The sequence below is a fragment of the Babylonia areolata genome, chromosome 2 (assembly GCF_041734735.1).
Source record: "Babylonia areolata isolate BAREFJ2019XMU chromosome 2, ASM4173473v1, whole genome shotgun sequence".
Taxonomy (NCBI): domain Eukaryota; kingdom Metazoa; phylum Mollusca; class Gastropoda; order Neogastropoda; family Buccinidae; genus Babylonia; species Babylonia areolata.
In genome coordinates, this window is record NC_134877.1 from 36,407,411 (window position 1) to 36,425,265 (window position 17,855).

At 39.4% G+C, this 17,855-nt stretch overlaps 1 protein-coding gene across 4 annotated transcripts in view; it reads left to right on the plus strand.

The window, feature by feature from the left end:
• Nucleotides 1–17,855, plus strand: part of LOC143300741 (uncharacterized) — a 105,167-nt gene that overhangs the window by 44,550 nt on the left and 42,762 nt on the right. For 3 of the 4 annotated variants that reach the window (XM_076614638.1, XM_076614657.1, XM_076614648.1), the window contains 16 exons: nucleotides 757–1,138; nucleotides 1,961–2,097; nucleotides 2,507–2,618; nucleotides 3,964–4,139; nucleotides 7,271–7,373; nucleotides 8,068–8,219; nucleotides 8,855–9,530; nucleotides 10,152–10,297; nucleotides 11,653–11,785; nucleotides 12,362–12,546; nucleotides 13,278–13,395; nucleotides 14,364–14,518; nucleotides 14,883–15,011; nucleotides 15,938–16,316; nucleotides 17,140–17,276; nucleotides 17,693–17,804. In XM_076614638.1, the coding sequence (XP_076470753.1) occupies nucleotides 757–1,138; nucleotides 1,961–2,097; nucleotides 2,507–2,618; nucleotides 3,964–4,139; nucleotides 7,271–7,373; nucleotides 8,068–8,219; nucleotides 8,855–9,530; nucleotides 10,152–10,297; nucleotides 11,653–11,785; nucleotides 12,362–12,546; nucleotides 13,278–13,395; nucleotides 14,364–14,518; nucleotides 14,883–15,011; nucleotides 15,938–16,316; nucleotides 17,140–17,276; nucleotides 17,693–17,804 (3,232 nt within the window). The remainder of the gene's footprint in view (nucleotides 1–756; nucleotides 1,139–1,960; nucleotides 2,098–2,506; nucleotides 2,619–3,963; nucleotides 4,140–7,270; nucleotides 7,374–8,067; nucleotides 8,220–8,854; nucleotides 9,531–10,151; nucleotides 10,298–11,652; nucleotides 11,786–12,361; nucleotides 12,547–13,277; nucleotides 13,396–14,363; nucleotides 14,519–14,882; nucleotides 15,012–15,937; nucleotides 16,317–17,139; nucleotides 17,277–17,692; nucleotides 17,805–17,855) is intronic. The other variant, XM_076614666.1, reaches the window with a different exon arrangement.

Genomic DNA, 17,855 nt, shown 5'->3' on the forward strand with positions numbered 1-17,855 from the left:
GGAAGTTGGTTTCCAAGGACCGTGATTTTTTACTCACCCTCCAATCAGCCCTGAGTGTTTGTCGCTGTACCTTGGCGCTGTTCGTTGGATTATCAGCCTGAGTTTCAAACAGGAAAAAATCTGTTGTGAAGAAAGTAATTCCTTAACATTGTTTGCAGTCACAACTACCACTACTAAATAAATTCATAGATGTATTAATAGACACAAAAATCAATCAATAAATGTGCAGTGTCCAATGTGTCAGTACCTCCACATTTAATTTCTGATTTCAGTTCCTTACAATCATTGTTTAAGACCCACGAATATATCTAAGTATATCATTCTGATGATAATAATAATAATCATGTTAATCGCCTATTCTCTAAGTAGGGCTGTAGGCGTAAACACACACACACACACATATATATATAATATATATATCTGTGTGTGTGTGTGTGTGTGTACACCAAGATGAGAAATACACAATGGGTACAACGGAATGGCGAAATGGTGTTGTACATGAGTTTGAAGAAGTGTGTTTTCATGGAAGACTTGAATAATGTGGAAGAACAGGTGTCCCTGATTGGAACAGTGGGGCAATGAAAAGAGAAAGAATGCTGACCAAAGGGCTTTGTTCTGATGTTGATTTTTACACTGTGCCTTGAGATTTTAAGGGGTGTTCACATCACTCGGTCTACTACCACCATGTGGGACAAATGCATTAACTTGTGAGTGACAGAAGAATTTTTACTTAACAGATGCTTCAATATTCTGCAGGGCACACATCAAGATATCCATACTGGACCACACCCACCACAAGTAGAATGCCACATGGTTCATCAAGTACCTACCAACTAGGAACGTGGACCACAAGCAGAATGCCACATGGTTCATCAAGTACCTACCAAGCAGGAACATGGACCACAAGCAGAATGCCACATGGTTCATCAAGTACCTACCAACCAGGAACATGGACCACAAGCAGAATGCCACATGGTTCATCAAGTACCTACCAAGAGGGAATGTGGACCACAAGCAGATTGCCACATGGTCCATCAAGTACCTATCGGCATTCCCACGGTGACAGGACTGCATCATCAGCTACACACACTTGGTTCACCACCAGAACGCCCATGCCTTCCTATGGCACCCCTTGCAGGTTGAGTCACCCTACCATCTGTCTCTGTCTGTTTCTGATTTTCTCTGTCTCTGTATCTCTGTTTCTGTCTCTGTCTGTCTGTCTCTGTATGTCTGTCTGTCTGTCTCTGTCTGTCTGTCTGTCTCTCTCTCCCTCTCTCTCTCTCTTAATTTGTTTGCACGCGTGACAAACCCAAATTCAAAAACTTAGGTATATCATGAAAGCTCCAGGAATGTGCACATTGTGACTTGAAATTTAAAGTGATATTCACACCAGGTGGTCTACTACCAGCAGATGGTAAAAATGCAATGACGGGAAAATGAGAGAGGCATGCTAACGTAGCAGACACTTGAAGTTTGAATGAAGATGTTTATAACAATTATGATTACTTTTCTCATGGTTTCATCATCGTCGTCGATGTTGTAATTGCTTTAGTAGGTGTATACTTATTCAAACAGTAGTATCAAAATGGGTCGTTATCTGCCAAAATCACCTGTTTACACTCTGATTGTTTTTGCATTAATTAGCAGGTTGCAGTATAATGAGGCTGTGATTTCATTTTCATGTAAAACGTATGTCTTTAATAAAGAGCATAAACAGTGATTTTTGGGTACCTTTCTTTGTCCGTTTCAGTGATGATAAAATAATGGGTTTGTGACTCCTGTAATGAAAGTTATGTTTATTTTCATGAGACGATTTACACGGACTTTGTTGAGATGGACATACAAAACGAAAGAAAAAACGAAAACATGGATGTTGGAATATGATACATGATTACGTAGTGTATATCATGTGTGTGTGCGTGTGCGTGTGCGTGTGTGTGTGTGTGTGTTTCCGTTTCAGAGCTTTGACCGAAAGGGCGGAATGTGTCTATAACACCCTTTATTCTCTGGACTTGCATTGCCCAGTGGACAAATTTTCACGCACATTGGCTCGGTACAACACGACGATTCTTCCAAACGAAATCAAACAGTGTGATGGTAAGTTCAGACTGTGTGTCGTAGCTACAGGCAATGATTTTTATGCTTGTTCTCTCTTCAAACTTTTATTCAGATTTAGTGAGTTGGAACAGTACACTAAATTTGACACTTTGGAAATGCTGGTAATAGAAAGTTGGAGTTACCCTTTTACCGTTTTTCCCTTTCTGTTGTAGCCAGACAGCAGACTGTCATTCAAATTTAATTCTACTAGATGTTATACATATGTATGATATAGAATTAAAGCAAAGCATAAGAAGAAAATGTAGTGTTTGTGGTTAATTATGTTAGAATACTGAATGATGACATAACATGCCATAAGATAACAATTTGATGTGTATGCCTTCACACTTGCACATAGAGGTACTAATTATGTAATGTTTCGCAAATTCTTCTCAATGTTCTTCAACAGAAGAGAGAAGGAAGATCATGGCTGATGAATGCTTCGGAAAAAATGCTACCTACGCTTGTCAAAACGACACTGCTATGCTGACCTCTACTCATATGCCAGACAATGTGTGCAGGTGAGATGTGTTGTTTTCGTGGAGAGTATAATTCATACAATAGCTGAAAAGAATTTCTTTTGGCTGGTTTGTGGAGGGGGGGGGCGGCGGGGGGGGGGAGGGATGGAGGGTGGGGGCTATCACATGATATCAGGTGTGCCCTTGAATAGAACCAAAGAAAGGTCCATTTTCAAAACTTTCCTTTCTTTTATGCAGTGGTTGTCTACATAGTCTGATATATCCATTACAATACTTACTTTTCTGAACACTATTCGCCTATGAAACAAGATCTTGAAAATTTTACATGTGTAGGGTGGAGTTAAAGTAATGTTTGTATTTGCGTACAAAATTCATTTACTTGGTGGGTTAATTAGTCAGTCAGGTATTCAGCTTATCCACTATTCAACAAGGCAGTAAGCCAGTCAGCATGTAAGTTACTTAAGTAGGTTAATTACTTACTTGGCTAATTATCTAAGTAGTCAGTCAGTCTTATTTCATTCATTACTTTTCAAGTTTATGTTTATATGATGAAGATGATAATAATAATAATGATAATGATAATAATAATAGTTACAATAATTGGCATTTATATAGCACGTTTCTCCAGAAATACTGCTCAAAGCACTTTACATTTGTCCCCCACTCCCCACCTCCTTTCTCAATACACCCCCTCCCTCACCCCAGCTTCCTGAAGTAAACAGCTTCCCCACAATAAGCCAAGAACAGCACTGAAAGGATGCCGTTGTTGGAAAAGATGTGTTTTCAGAGCGGGCTTAAAAGATTTCAGCGAGACAGAATGTCGCAAATGTTCTGGCAGTTGGTTCCTCAATGAGGGTACCTGAAAGAGAAAGATCTCTGACCCTGTTGCTTCTTCTTCACAACAGAGATTTTCAGTAGACTGGTATCCGAAATAGAACGAAGGTGACGAGTTGGAATGTGCACTCCAAGGAGGTCAGAGAGGTAGCGAGGACCAGAGCTTGAGAGGGCAGGAAACGTCAGAACAGGAAGCTTGTATTCAATTCTGTTTGGAAACTGGTAGCCTGTGAGGAGAGTGGGAGAGAGGATTAACATTTTCAAATTTGAAGACCTGAAAATAAGACTTTCAGCATTGTTCTGAACTCTTCAGATTTATCAAGTGATTATATTATGTATAATTAAGATAACGAAAAGAACGGAAAAAGAACTATTTATAAATGAACTTGTATGTGTGGATTTGCCATTGTGCATGTGATTGTGTGTGTATGGATGTGTATGTATGAAGTTTTCAATATAAGTGTACATTTGTTATGGAGTTTCGGGAGATGGGAGCAAATGTGTCTAAAATCACTTAAAGACAAGAAATCAACATCTTTCTTTCTGTATACAGCTGGTGGTACGACAGTGCCATGGAGTGTGTGTCCAGCAAGCTGGACCAGGACAGATGCCCCCTGTCTGCCGTGAATGCCGTCTGGCGCCGCTACCTTCAGCTGATCTACACCTTGCGACACAGCGATAACATCTCCAATATCCCTCTGATTGAGAAAGTGCTCAAGTGCCCTGCCAGTGAGTGACTCATACATGCAGTGTATAGGCAATTTGTTTATATCTTATTTTCATCATATAAATGTACTGGCATTACTGAAATATTCTTTTTTGTTTTTTGTTTTTTTTGTTTTTTGTTTGTTTGTTTTTTTTGTTGTTTTTTTAGCAGACTACAGATGCATTAAGCAATCAGCCAACCTGTTATGTTTTATAACGTTATTTATAGTCAATTCATAGAGGATTTAATTGTGTGAGCATGTGTGTCGGTATCTGTCTCATAAACCTTACATGACCTAATCTCAAGGAAAGTGGTTGGAAAATTCCTGTGCATGCATATTGACCTCCCATTAAGCTTATATGGTCTTCAAAACCTAAGTTAGATTCGTCCAAGTTTCAAGGCATGACATCTCCCCATATTATCGTTAATTAATCAGCCACTGTTGTGGATTCATGTGATGATATTGGTTATGAGGTTTCATTCTGATGATCATTCGGATGAGACGATAAAACGAGGTCCTGTGTGCAGCATGCACTTAGCTCACGTAAAGAACCCATGGTAACAAAGGGGTTGTCCCTGGCAAAATTCTGTAGCAAAAACCACTTCCATTGGAAAAAAACAAATTTAAACAAGAGAGGCAAGGCCTTTAAGTCTCACTTGTGATACACTTTAAAAAAAAAAAGTCTAATCGTTAAAATGTGTTCTGTATTTGTTATTATAAAGCTTTGGGTTAAAAGAAAATGAAAAAAGAAGAAAAAAGTCCTACCGGCAGATTCGAACCCAGCATGTTTGGGTGAGAAGAAACTGCCTTACCCATTACACTACCGAGGCTGCTTAGCTGACGTTAAAAAATATAACATTTAAACATGCTTTTTTTAAAGGGCGATAAATCGATTGCGGTATTCGCAGTGAAAAAGCTGTTTAAATCATATTAATCTGGTGTATCTTGGGCATTCAAAAAATCTTTAAGGGCAGTTAAAAATTCTTTTAAGTCCACGGTAAAGGAGACGTGGCTATCGCCGCAATCACACTGCAACATTTAGCCGTTTTCTCTGGATCTAGATAGATGTGCAAGTTTAGTTACACCCGGTTGACACGGTCGATTCAATTTCTCTTTTATGTTCATTCTAGTTTTTTTAGTTTTCAAGTTGATATGAAAATTGAGTATTTTGTTAAACTAATAACATGTAGAGCCAAGTACAAGTACTTCTAAACGTTGTATGAAGTGAAAAGGACTTCATTTTGAGAAAAGTCAAGACTTGAAATTTTTACGTTTCATCAATTCAAGGGTATTAACTCTCATGGTTTATTCTTTTTAACTATGAATTCCGACTGATTCTGTGGATATTGTTATGGCAGTTTGGGGCATAATCCAGTAAGTGATGAGGCGTTCACAAATCTTTCTCTGAATAAATACTTAATGCTGTCCTTCTCCAACTTTCCATCACATGTTATCGTGTATTGTCGATTGAATATAGGATTGAACGGGCAGGTCAACAACTTGAAACAAAATGGCATCGTTCGCGTTCGCAAAGAATATGAGCACGCGCTTTGAATATGTATAAATATGTGTACGCAATTGATTTTTGCCATGACCTTCAGGGCTCAGCCAATAGATCTATAACGTCCACTCATCGTATTGATTTTAGTATTTTCCGAAAAAGACTACTTGGGCGAATGAACATAGTGAAAGCCCTGTACACTGAGAGTAAAACACATAGCTTTTTATGTATTGAGTATAATTTCAAAATGTACTGTTTAAGATGAGAAAGATCAGTTTAAAGCAAATTAAGCCCCCTAGCATTAATTACAGATTAATTTCCCTTTTTTACTATCTAGACCAAAACGTTTGCAAAATAAATATAACTTCCATGCTTAGCAAAAGAAGATCCTGTTTGAACAAAAAATGATAAAAATGACTGCTCTTGTTGTTGTGTCAGAATATCAGATCAAAATGCCAAGTTTAGAGAATGAAAAAAATATAAATATAACAGTAAATCCAGTTTGCATATAATTTGGCTTCTTTTTTATTTTTATGTGCCCATCCCAGAGGTGCAATATTGTTTTAAACAAGATGACTGGAAAGAACTGAATTTTTCCTATTTTTATGCCAAATTTGGTGTCAACTGACAAAGTATTTGCAGAGAAAATGACAATGTTAAAGTTTACCACAGACACACAGACACACACTTTGTTTACACAAGTGAGTCAAAAAACTGCAGGCAGGAAAAATGATTAAGAAAATGGGTGGTACTCTCAATGTAGTGACGTGATCTCCCTGGGGAGAACAGCCCGAATTTCACACAGAGAAATCTGTTGTGACAAAATAGAGAAATACAATACAATACAATACAATACAATACAATTTCCTCAAGCATTGAGTGATAAAGCTTTCATAAGTTTGACCATTGATGATGCACATTACTCTGAAGTCTGTTTCAGATTCAGTTTCAGTTTCAGCTCCAAGGTCAGGGTCGAACATTGAGTGGAATAAATCATTGGCCAGACACTGCTTGCAATATCGACATCGCCCTTTGTCAACCATCAGACTCACTTAACAATCATGGCATCACTTGCTCTGTATCAGTGTGGTGAATCAACCCACTTCTACTTTTTCCACAATACCTAACCTCTGTTAGTCAAATGTTAATGTAAGATATTTATCTTTGAAAATTTTTAGTTGCTTTCAGAGTGCTTTAGATCTCTTGTCGGTGATAAACGTTTGCATTCTGAACTATTTTTTGTAGTTTATTGGTTTTCAGTTGTATGGCACTGTAACTTGCGTATCATAATATGAAGAACACACGAGGCTGTTGGCCGTAGAAACCAACACTTTCAGACAACCAAAAGATGCCTTGATGGTAATGCCTGGAACGCTGTGAGCTGTGAGCTGCTCCAGTCATTCACCCAGCATCCAACATCCTCATTATGTAATAATGTGATGAACAAGGCCATGGTTTATGTTCAGCATTCTGCACTTGGTAATCAGGAAAGAGGCCACATGACATGAAAGAAGTCCTGTGTCTGTGGCATGCTTTGCTTTCTTTGTTGTTTCATGCATCGGAACGGCATGGTCAGCGTGTTTTTTCCTGCTGTTACAAATACAGTAACTTGATATAAATGAAGTTATACAAGTACCATGTCTGGTGTGCAGGTGGGTGCCCTACCTGGCAAGAAGTGCAGAAAGTGATGTCCCGGAATTGCTCAATGTCCTACAGCCAGCTGATGAAAGCTGACAGTGAGCAGGAAGCTTGCCTGTGAGTGTGACAGATAAGCCCATATCAAGTTCTCTCTCACTCCTACACCATTACCCCTCCCCTTCACCTTCTCTCTCTCTCTCTCTCTCTCTCTCTCTCTCTCTCTCTCTCTCTCTCTCTCTCTCTCTCTCTCCTAATCTCACATGCCCATTTAAACCTGTCTGTCTGCAGCCAGCTTTAGATTAACACTTGATCCTACATTCCCAGTTTCAAACAGTTCACAGTCAGCTGTCCCTCTGTAGTTGTCTATGTCTCTGGCCCAAATACTTGGATCGTGTCCCCTCTTTCACTTCATCAAATCCCTACACTCAGCTCATTCAAGTATGGCCAAAGAGTCCACCTCTTTCCACAGCAGTTTCCCCCCATTCCAGCCTACAGCTTTTTTCGCCTATTTATGTGTAGTAAGGTGTTTTTCTCTCTTTCCTTTTATTTTACTCCTCTTAGTTGGCGTTATGTGTGCATGTGAATGGCTGGTATACAAGTGCATTCATTTGATATCTCCACATTGTTATGAAAGTACAATTGTAATTATCATTATCACGATTAGACAAGGGTAAGGTTTCATTGCTATGCCAGTGTTTAGTAAGCCTGTCTTCTATTGAGAGTGGAGGGGGGCAATCAGATAGTGTCAAGGAGTATATAGTCTTCTGTACAAAATAACTAACCAAACTGTAACGATGATTTATATCTTCAGACACTACTCCAACACGATCAAGTGTGCAGCACTGATTATGCACACCCAGAACCGAAGCTGCAGTGTGAGTCAGATCCACCGAAGGACACATCAGGATCAGAGTTTTGTACATCAGCAGGCGAAAGGAATAGACGTGCGACGCATCTGCCCAGGTGAGACTGAAATTTGGACTTTTTTATTTCTGCACTAACAACTGTGGTATCTTGTCTTCCTGTCTGTTCAATCTCGGTGACGTGCTGTTCATCTACCAGCTTCTCTGTCCTCATAGAAGAATAGTTCCTTCTGCCTAGCTAATGATTCAGGTTGTGGCAAGCCTGTGACTTAAATCGCATATATTACAAACAGTATTTTGCAATCCTTGGGCTTGGTCTGAAAAGTTTGCTTTCAGCTATATTTTTCTTAATGTTCTTGAATGTCTTAAGAGAGAAATAAGAACAGAAATGTATCTTGATTCCTGGTGAAGCATCTTATTCATATCAAACCAAAGAAATCAAGAGCCAAAAAGAAAAAGGTAAAACTTGAAGACAATGCGAAGAATTACGTGAGTGTGGTAGGTGTTGAATGTATTGGAGCTAATGAGAGGAAACATTTGTTTTTTTTGTAAAAGAGAGGGGGAGAGAAAGAGAGAGAAAAAAGAAAAAGATTGAGGATGCATGGCTGCATTTTATTTAATGTCTGCCGTTGACTTAAAGACATAGGCTACATTCTTATTAATACACGTCATCTGTGTCATTGTCAGTCAGCAGCAGCATGAATTTTGCTCATTCTGTAAATGTGATGGTTACAGAGTCCGGTTTCAAATTCCCAGTGGAACTGGGCAGCGCTGCGATGTGTAATAATTCAGAAACCCTTGTCTTCATCGCCCAGTATGTTCCCATGGGCCACGCCACCTCGTCTCCACCTTCTTGGACTTCCTTCTCCCCCCCTCACACCACCAAATCTACACCCTACTGGTGGTCCTCCTCCCCCCATCCTACCACCAAATCTACACCCTATTGGTGGTCCTCCTCCTCCCATCCTACCACCAAATCTACACCCTATTGGTGGTCCTCCTCCCCCCATCCTACCACCAAATCTACACCCTACTGGTGGTCCTCCTCCCCCCATCCTACCACCAAATCTACACCCTATTGGTGGTCCTCCTCCCCCCCTCACACCACCAAATCTACACCCTATTGGTGGTCCTCCTCCCCCCATCCTACCACCAAATCTACACCCTATTGGTGGTCCTCCTCCCCCCATCCTACCACCAAATCTACACCCTACTGGTGGTCCTCCTCCCCCCCTCACACCACCAAATCTACACCCTACTGGTGGTCCTCCTCCCCCCCTCACACCACCAAATCTACACCCCCTTGGTGGTTCTCGTCCTCCCGTCCTACCACTATGCCTACACCTTACTGGACCCCCTCCTCTGGAGGTCATACCCAATGGCAGGCTGACTATCCTCCTAACCCCTGCACGTGAGTTGACACCAAAGAAATCAACATGAATTTGCTTCTGATTTGACACATTTTTGTTCAAGAAAAATTAAGGGATCCTGTCAGAATTTCATACAGATTTTTTTTTTTGTTTGTTTGTTTGTTTTTGTTTTTGTTTTGTTTTTTTAATGACCGTTTCTAAAGAATGAAAGTGTGTGGTTTGGACTGGCTGAAAAAAGTAGATGCGTGAAATGCTACTGAATTTGATGTATCTAGCATTCTCTCTATCTGTTTATTATCAGGTAATGGGTTTTTATGTCATGAAATTAATTGACGCTCGTGCAAAAGCAGTACTGAAATTTGCAGGGAGGTGGGAGAGTGTAGGATGTGATGTTGGAATTTTGTTTGAAAATTCAGTTGTGATTGTGTATTAATTAAAGGAGAAATGAATTACACACCTGAAAGCATTTCTAATATGTGCATTTTCAGACATTGGCAGTATCATTCTACCCGCCAATACTCTATAAGCAGTAGACTCTAACCAACGCGAAATTCGCTCTTCATTATCTATCTATTTTGAAAATGTTTCATCAGTTAGCACTATAATATCGAGTATACTAGCTTACTTATTCTCACACATGTGTCTTTTGTTCTGATTTCCAGAGCTTCCATCAAGAGGACTAGCCACGTTTTGTCAGTTCTGAAATCTGTGGGTGTACAGTGTGACTCTCAGAATGTATCTCATATTTTGGCAAACCAGACCTACTCTGCTTCATCAGACATGTTCAAGGAATCCAGGCAATGTCTTGGTATGTGCTTATTCAGTGTGTTCAGTTTGTGTTGCGCCAATATGACGCATGTTTCTATACATCAAATTTCCGGTAATGATGTTAAACATCTATAGACCTTCTGTTATCTGAGACCTTTTCTTCATTTTCCATTACAGTCAATGTCAAATTTATTTCAGTCAACACAGTGCTTAAATCAAATTGAATACATTTACTTTTTTAAGGAGCAAGTGAAACATTGCTGAATGATGCCTTCATGAAACCAGCAGTAAAGTGTTTGTCCCTGAAGTTATGTAAATCCAGGTAGTTAATAATAAGATATTCAGCATTATTCTGTGAGGCCTGACAAAAGGCTCGCTTACAACATAAGAATTAGTAACAAAGAAGTGACTGGAAAAATGGAATTTGCAGAGACAAGTCTCCTTCTTCTTTGTCCTGACAGTTGTGACAAATGTAAGGAACGTCTTGAGATTTTGATATGATTTTAGAAACGAGCAACCCACTGAAGTGATCCACAATGTATATTCAATTATGCAAATAAAAGAATGGAGATTTAAGATGGTAATTGTCATGTCCCTTTGTATCGAACATATTGTTTGTGGGATATGCATGGTATAAGGCAACAAGCTTTACTGTCAGCTCCCTCAAAACCCTTTTCCATGATGGCCTATTAAAGACCATTCCCAAAAGAAGTGAATATATTTCATTTGATTTGAAGTGTATCATGTTTGGGGTAAACAGCGTTTCGGATTCATAGTTGTTTTGTTGTTGTTTTAATTAAGTCATTTCTTTTCTGTTTACAGAAAATATCCAGCTGATGAATGCAGCATAGTGCTATCACAGAGGAGATAATACCAAACACGTCACATGAACACAAAATTCACATTTACTGATTACCACACATAGTTTTCTGTCAAAGTTGACCATAATCATTTTGATGGTTTTCTTTGCTTTCCTCTTTCGCCATAAATTGGACTGTCTGCTGCCTGCCTGCATGACCCTCACCTTCCCTCCTCCTCCCATCTCTCTCTCTCTCTCTCTCTCTCTCTCTCTCTCTCTCTGTCACTGAGTGGCTTGAGCTAACCACAGTGTCTATACCCCATGACTTTCTCGGACAGTCAACTTACAAAGCTCCTCCCCCTTCCCCAGTTTAAGTGTCGGAACAATCATAGCATTTTCCAAACACGAGGACCAAATCTCATTCCTGACACGAGTGGCAGGATCTAGCCCCCACCTTCACCCTCCCGCTCCTTTAGTTGTGTTGAGCTTAGTGTATGGGGCATGTCGTGCTTGGCAGATAACGACGCTAAGTGGTCAATGGCAAGCAGGTGGATGGGAGACTGCATTTTAGTAGAGAAGATGTGAATCATTTGCAGGGTACATTGGAAAACTGTCAAGCGGCCCAGACAAGTGCTACAACCTATCTGACCAGCACGTAATGAACACCTGTGGTCTGTACATTGGATACCTCTTTTCTTCAGAAATGATCCCTACCAATCAAGTCTGCAGGTAAGTTTCCCTGGTATGCACAGCAATATTCATGTATTTCTCTCTTTTCGTTTTTTTTTTACCTCTTTTGTAGTTGTTCTTTCACTTTTTCTGTTGCTGTTTATGGACAATGTAAATGAAAAAAAAGAAAGTGCATACATCAAAATCAAATCAAACTAGGATAATGAAAACAGCATCTGTACTCACATCTGAGAAACTATACATTCTGACGACGTTTCTTTTTACAATGATATGCACTGAAATTCACAAGAATATTTGCAAAGTAATGCTATTATATGTTTGTCTCAACCATGTTTATGACCAAAGGAGTGTTCCAGTTTTGTTCATGCTTTAGCTTAAGCCATTGGTAATTCCCTAAATTCCTGAGTAAGATATTTTGGGAAAAAAAAAATGTTTATCTCAGTAACACGTGAAAACAATGACTTACTTTATTTCTGAATAAGAAAAATATCCATGTTTAGGCCATAACACAGCAAATTTCCAGTATTTCATTACTTGGCAATAAACTGATCTGTTTGTGATCTGTGATTACATTTGAAACTAGATCGAAGGTGATGGTATTGTTTGAACCACCAGTATTGCAGAGCGGTTCGTTCAGTGCATCAGTGAGGCAAGTGGGTGCACTGAAGGGGAGACCAGACGAGCCTTCACCGAGCACCTGTCCTTCGTCATCACGATGAAGGAGATCTTGCACGTGGACGTCATGCCCGGCACTAATGATCACATGATACGTCGGAGCCTCTTCTGTGATCAGTCGGGAGGTCTGAAGTTTTTGATTTTTTCGTTTTGTTGTATGTCACATCTTAGTTGTGTGTGTGTGCATGTCTGTGTGTCTGTGTCTCTGTGTGTGGAAAGAACCACAAAGTATGTCGCTTATGCATGAACAGGTCTTGAATTTATAGCGTCATTTACTTCAGTGTGCAGAAAGGCCAATCAGTTTTTATTGTATTTGTTTGTACCACGATTTCAGTGCTGTTCGCATTTCATTTTTCAAGGCCTTTTGCATGTGTGCTCATGGCAATCACATGATCCAGATGGAAAAAATATGTTCTAATTCTTTAATGGGCAAAGGTTTAAACAAGCATTTCAGACCATAATTATACTTTATATATATATGGATAATGCATGTATCTTAACCATTTTAGCAATTGAAGTCTTGTTATCAGTACAAATGATATACTTTTTTCAAGAGCGTGTTCAAGAAATGATACTCAACAAATGAGCCATACAACTTTCTGTTTTATGAACATCCTGAGCTGATTAAAGTTGAAAGATGAAATTTATGATACTTTTGTACACAAACTTCAAAAGTAAAAACTACAGATTGAATATGCTTTACAAATTCCAGTGTTGTTGTGTACGCATGGAAAATATGTATTACTTTTTATCTGCATACACACTGCAAATATGCATTGCTTTGCTTATTAAACATGGTTGTTGAAGATGTCTCAGTTTCTCATTTATCATTAACAAACCTTCCCTTGTTACACAGGAGGTGATCCACCGGGTGAATGTCCAAAATGGAATAATCTGTGGATGAAGGTGTACGAGGACTGTGCTGATTCTATCAGAGAAGTAAAGAATGCTCCTACCCTGGAATCAGTATGCCAGTGAGTGGACAACTTTCTTTGAAACCCACTGAATGCATTTCAATTTATTGCTGATGCTGTATCTGGGACCTTATCTACAGCTCAGTCAGATGATGTTATTCTTGTATTCTGCCTTGTATTGAACAGCAAAGCACTACTGCTTCTCTTGGTGAAATAAATACACATAACACAGTGATGCTTAGCGCTTCCTGTCATCTTGCATACAAATAAAGAGATCCATCAAAGCATCAAAAGTTAGAAAGTTTTAATTTCGTCTCATTTGTCAGTTCTGTTATGGTTTAATTCTGAAACATCGCTGTGTATCCAAACCAACTTCAGCTGAACAATGGTTGGAGAGGAGTACGTGTCTTGAGGTTGAATTCATGTGGATATATTTTGATTTCTTCTTGTGCTTATGTGGAGGATTGCTTCCTGGTGCAAACATAAGAGGGCCCAAAGGCCGGCTGAGCTGTCATTTTGAATTGATTTGGTTTTGTAGTTCTTAATTTAGTTTCAGTGATATTACCAGGTAATGCGTGTTTTTGATATTGGGTTTCAGTTATCTATTTCAGTTATCAAGTCAGGTGATAAATGTTTCAGTTATTCATTCGGTAACACCTCTTTCAGTACTTGGGTTTGGTCATTCCTGTTTCAGGTTTTGGGCTGAGAAATGTCTGTTTCAGTTATTTGGTTGTGTAATGAATGTTTAAGTTGTTGGTTTGGTATCGCCTCTTCCATGTATTGGATTAGATGATACATATTTCAGTTATTGAACTTGGAAATATCTTTCGGTTATTCGGATTTGTTAAGATGTATTTCAGGTACTGGGTTTGGTTTTGCTACTTTTAGTTTCTGGATATTGATGAAGGTTGTTTCAGTTATTGATTTTAGTCATTTGTGTTTGTGAGACTGGGCTTGGTGATGTTTGTTTTACTTATTGTGCTCACAATGATATGCATCATTCATTCGTGTGCAAATGTCTGTTTCAGCCATTATATAAACGCTCTGAAGTGTGCAGCCTTCATTGCCAAAGTTCAGCGTTATGGCCAATGTGATGTAGAGGAAATAAGGGAAATGGCAGTAAATGACACTTGGGTCTTCACTGATCAGATCATGGGCTACAATGGCAGTGAACAGTGCAAAGGTGAGATTTCCACTTTCACATTCAGTTATAAATTGATAATATACAGAACAATGAATGACAGAATGACTTGTCACACTCAAGTATGCTTTACACGTTTCATTACTGCTAATAGGGAAGCAAGAACTGCCCATGAAATAAGGTCACGAAAATGTAAGATCATGTTATCAGCAGCAACAGATGATACACTGCTTCTAAGATATTTTTTACAGCTTGCTTACTTCCAGTGTCATATCCAAAAACACTCCAGAGGTACTGTGATGTATTATCTTTTTTTTTTTCAGTGCAAGAATAACATTTTAATAGCATCTTATTGGAAGTTGGACTGATTTCCATCACGATGTCATCATGTATTTCCGGTCTGCAGACAGGGACATAGACCTCATTGCTGATCTGAACAAGACACCCCCTTGCGAGTCACCAGACGCATTGAAGTACATTGCTGAGTACGTCTGCAAAGGACCCATACCTGGTACCACTTCCTCACCGCACCCTGGTTAGTAGCACCCAGAAAATGATGACATCAAACCATGGGCCAGCCTCCATGATAACTGAACTGTAGCTAAAATCCAAAAACCAAATGTAGCGTTTTAAATATAGGGTAGTTGGTGTCTCTATTGTTGTATTGTGTGGTGTTGTGCCGAGCTGGACCCGTCCGGACGTTTTGTGTGAAACAGTGTTGAACTATATTGTATTGTATTGTCTTACCGTATTGTAATACAATCATGATACTGCAATTAAGTGATACATGTGTGTGTATGGAACACCAATGATAGACAGACAACACACAAGTTAACATCATGTGAAATAATATTTGTGGCACCAATCATTCAAAAAGAAGCATAATTTTCACAGTGTGTCAGTTTCTCATTACACCTGGTCATTGTCATATTTTGTGTGAATTTAAAAGACAAGGCAACACATATTGAGCAAATGACATTCTTTACCTTATTTCTATTGTTACCACTGCTGTTGCTGCTCCTAACTGAAGCAGTGGCCTAATGTTAATACGCCCAGCAAGGAGGTGAATGTCCACGGGTTCTACTACCCTGTCTTTTTATACAGACCATGATTTTTACTCCCCCTTCACTCGACCTTAAGCTGTAGTCTGGGTGCTGGTCTTTCAGATGAGACGGGAAACAAAGGTCCCGGTTGCAGCGTGCGTTTAGCACACATAAAAGAACCCACGGCAACAACAGAATTGTACTTTACAAAATTCTGTAGAAAGAATTCCACTCTGATTTTATGTCTAAAAACAACAAATAATATCGTGAAAGCTCCACGAATATATTTGCACACTGTACCTGGGGATATTTCAGGGATATTCACATCAGGTGGTCTGCTACAAGCATGTGGTAAAAATGCGGTTGTGGGAGAGTGAGAGAAGCATGTTAACTTTACAGGTGCTTCAATATTCTGCAGGTCACACATCAAGGTATCCATACTGGAGCACACCCACCACAAGCAGAATGCCACATGGTTCATCAAGTACCTACCAACCAGGAACATGGACCACAAGCAGAGTGCCACATGGTTCATCAAGTACCTACCAAGCAGGAACATGGACCACAAGCAGAATGCCACATGGTTCAAGTACCTACCAAGCAGGAACGTGGACCACAAGCAGAGTGCCACATGGTTCATCAAGTACCTACCAAGCAGGAATGTGGACCACAAGCAGAGTGCCACATGGATCATCAAGTACCTACTGGCATTCCCACGGTGACAGGACTGCATCATCAGCTACACACACTTGGTTCACCACCAGAACGCCCATGCCTTCCTATGACACCCCTTGCAGGTTGAGTCACCCTACCATCTGTCTCTGTCTATTTCTGATTTTCTCTGCCTCTGTATCTCTGTTTCTGTCTCAGTCTGTCTGTCTGTCTCTGACTGTCTGTCTGTCCCTCTCTCTCTCTCTCTCTCTCTCTCTCTTAATTTGTTTGCACGCATGACAAACCCAAATTCAAAACATTAGGTATATCATGAAAGCTCCAGGAATGTGCACATTGTGACTTGAGATTTTAAATTGATATTCACACCAGGTGGTCTACTACCAGCAGATGGTAAAAATGCAATGACGGGAAAATGAGAGAGGCATGCTAACATAGCAGACACTTGAAGTTTGAATGAAGATGTTTATAACAATTATGATTACTTTTCTCATGGTTTCGTCATTGTCATCGATGTTGTAATTGCTTTAGTAGGTGGATGCTTATTCAAACAGTAGTATCAAAATGGGTCGTTATCTGCCAAAATCACCTGTTTACACTCTGATTGTTTTTGCACCAATTATCAGGTTGCAGTATAATGAGGCTGTGATTTCATTTTCATGTAAAACATAGGTCTTTAATAAAGAGCATAAACAGTGATTTTTGGGTACCTTTCTTTGTCCGTTTCAGTGATGATAAAATAATGGGTTTGTGACTCCTGTAATGAAAGTTATGTTTATTTTTTATGAGACAGTTTACACGGACTTTGTTGAGATGGACATACAAAACGAAAGAAAAAACGAAAACATGGATGTTGGAATATGATTACGTAGTGCATATCATGTGTGTGTGTGTGTGTGTGTGTGTGTGTGTGTACCTGTGTGTGTGTGTGTGTGTGTGTTTACGTTTCAGAGCTTTGACCAAAAGGGCGGAATGTGTCTATAACATCCTTTATTCTCTGGACCTGCATTGCCCAGTGGACAAATTTTCACGCACATTGGCTCGGTACAACACGACGATTCTTCCAAACGAAATCAAACAGTGTGATGGTAAGTTCAGACTGTGTGCCGTAGCTACAGGCAATGATTTTTATGCTTGTTCTCTCTTCAAACTTTTATTCAGATTTAGTGAGTTGGAACAGTACACTAAATTTGACACTTTGGAAATGCTGGTAATAGAAAGTTGCAGTTACCCTTTTACCCTTTTACCCTTTTCCCCTTTCTGTTGTAGCCAGACAGCAGACTGTCATTCAAATTTAATTCTACTAGATGTTATACATATGTATGATATAGAATTAAACAAAGCGTAAGAAGAAAATGTAGTGTTTGTGGTTAATTATGTTAGAATACTGAATGATGACATAACATGCCATAAGATAACAATTTGATGTGTATGCCTTCACACTTGCACATAGAGGTAATAATTATGTAATGTTTCGCAAATTCTTCTCAATGTTCTTCAACAGAAGAGAGAAGGAAGATCATGGCTGATGAATGCTTCGGAAAAAATGCTACCTACGCTTGTCAAAACGACACTGCTATGCTGACCTCTACTCATATGCCAGACAATGTGTGCAGGTGAGATGTGTTGTTTTCGTGGAGAGTATAATTCATACAATAGCTGAAAAG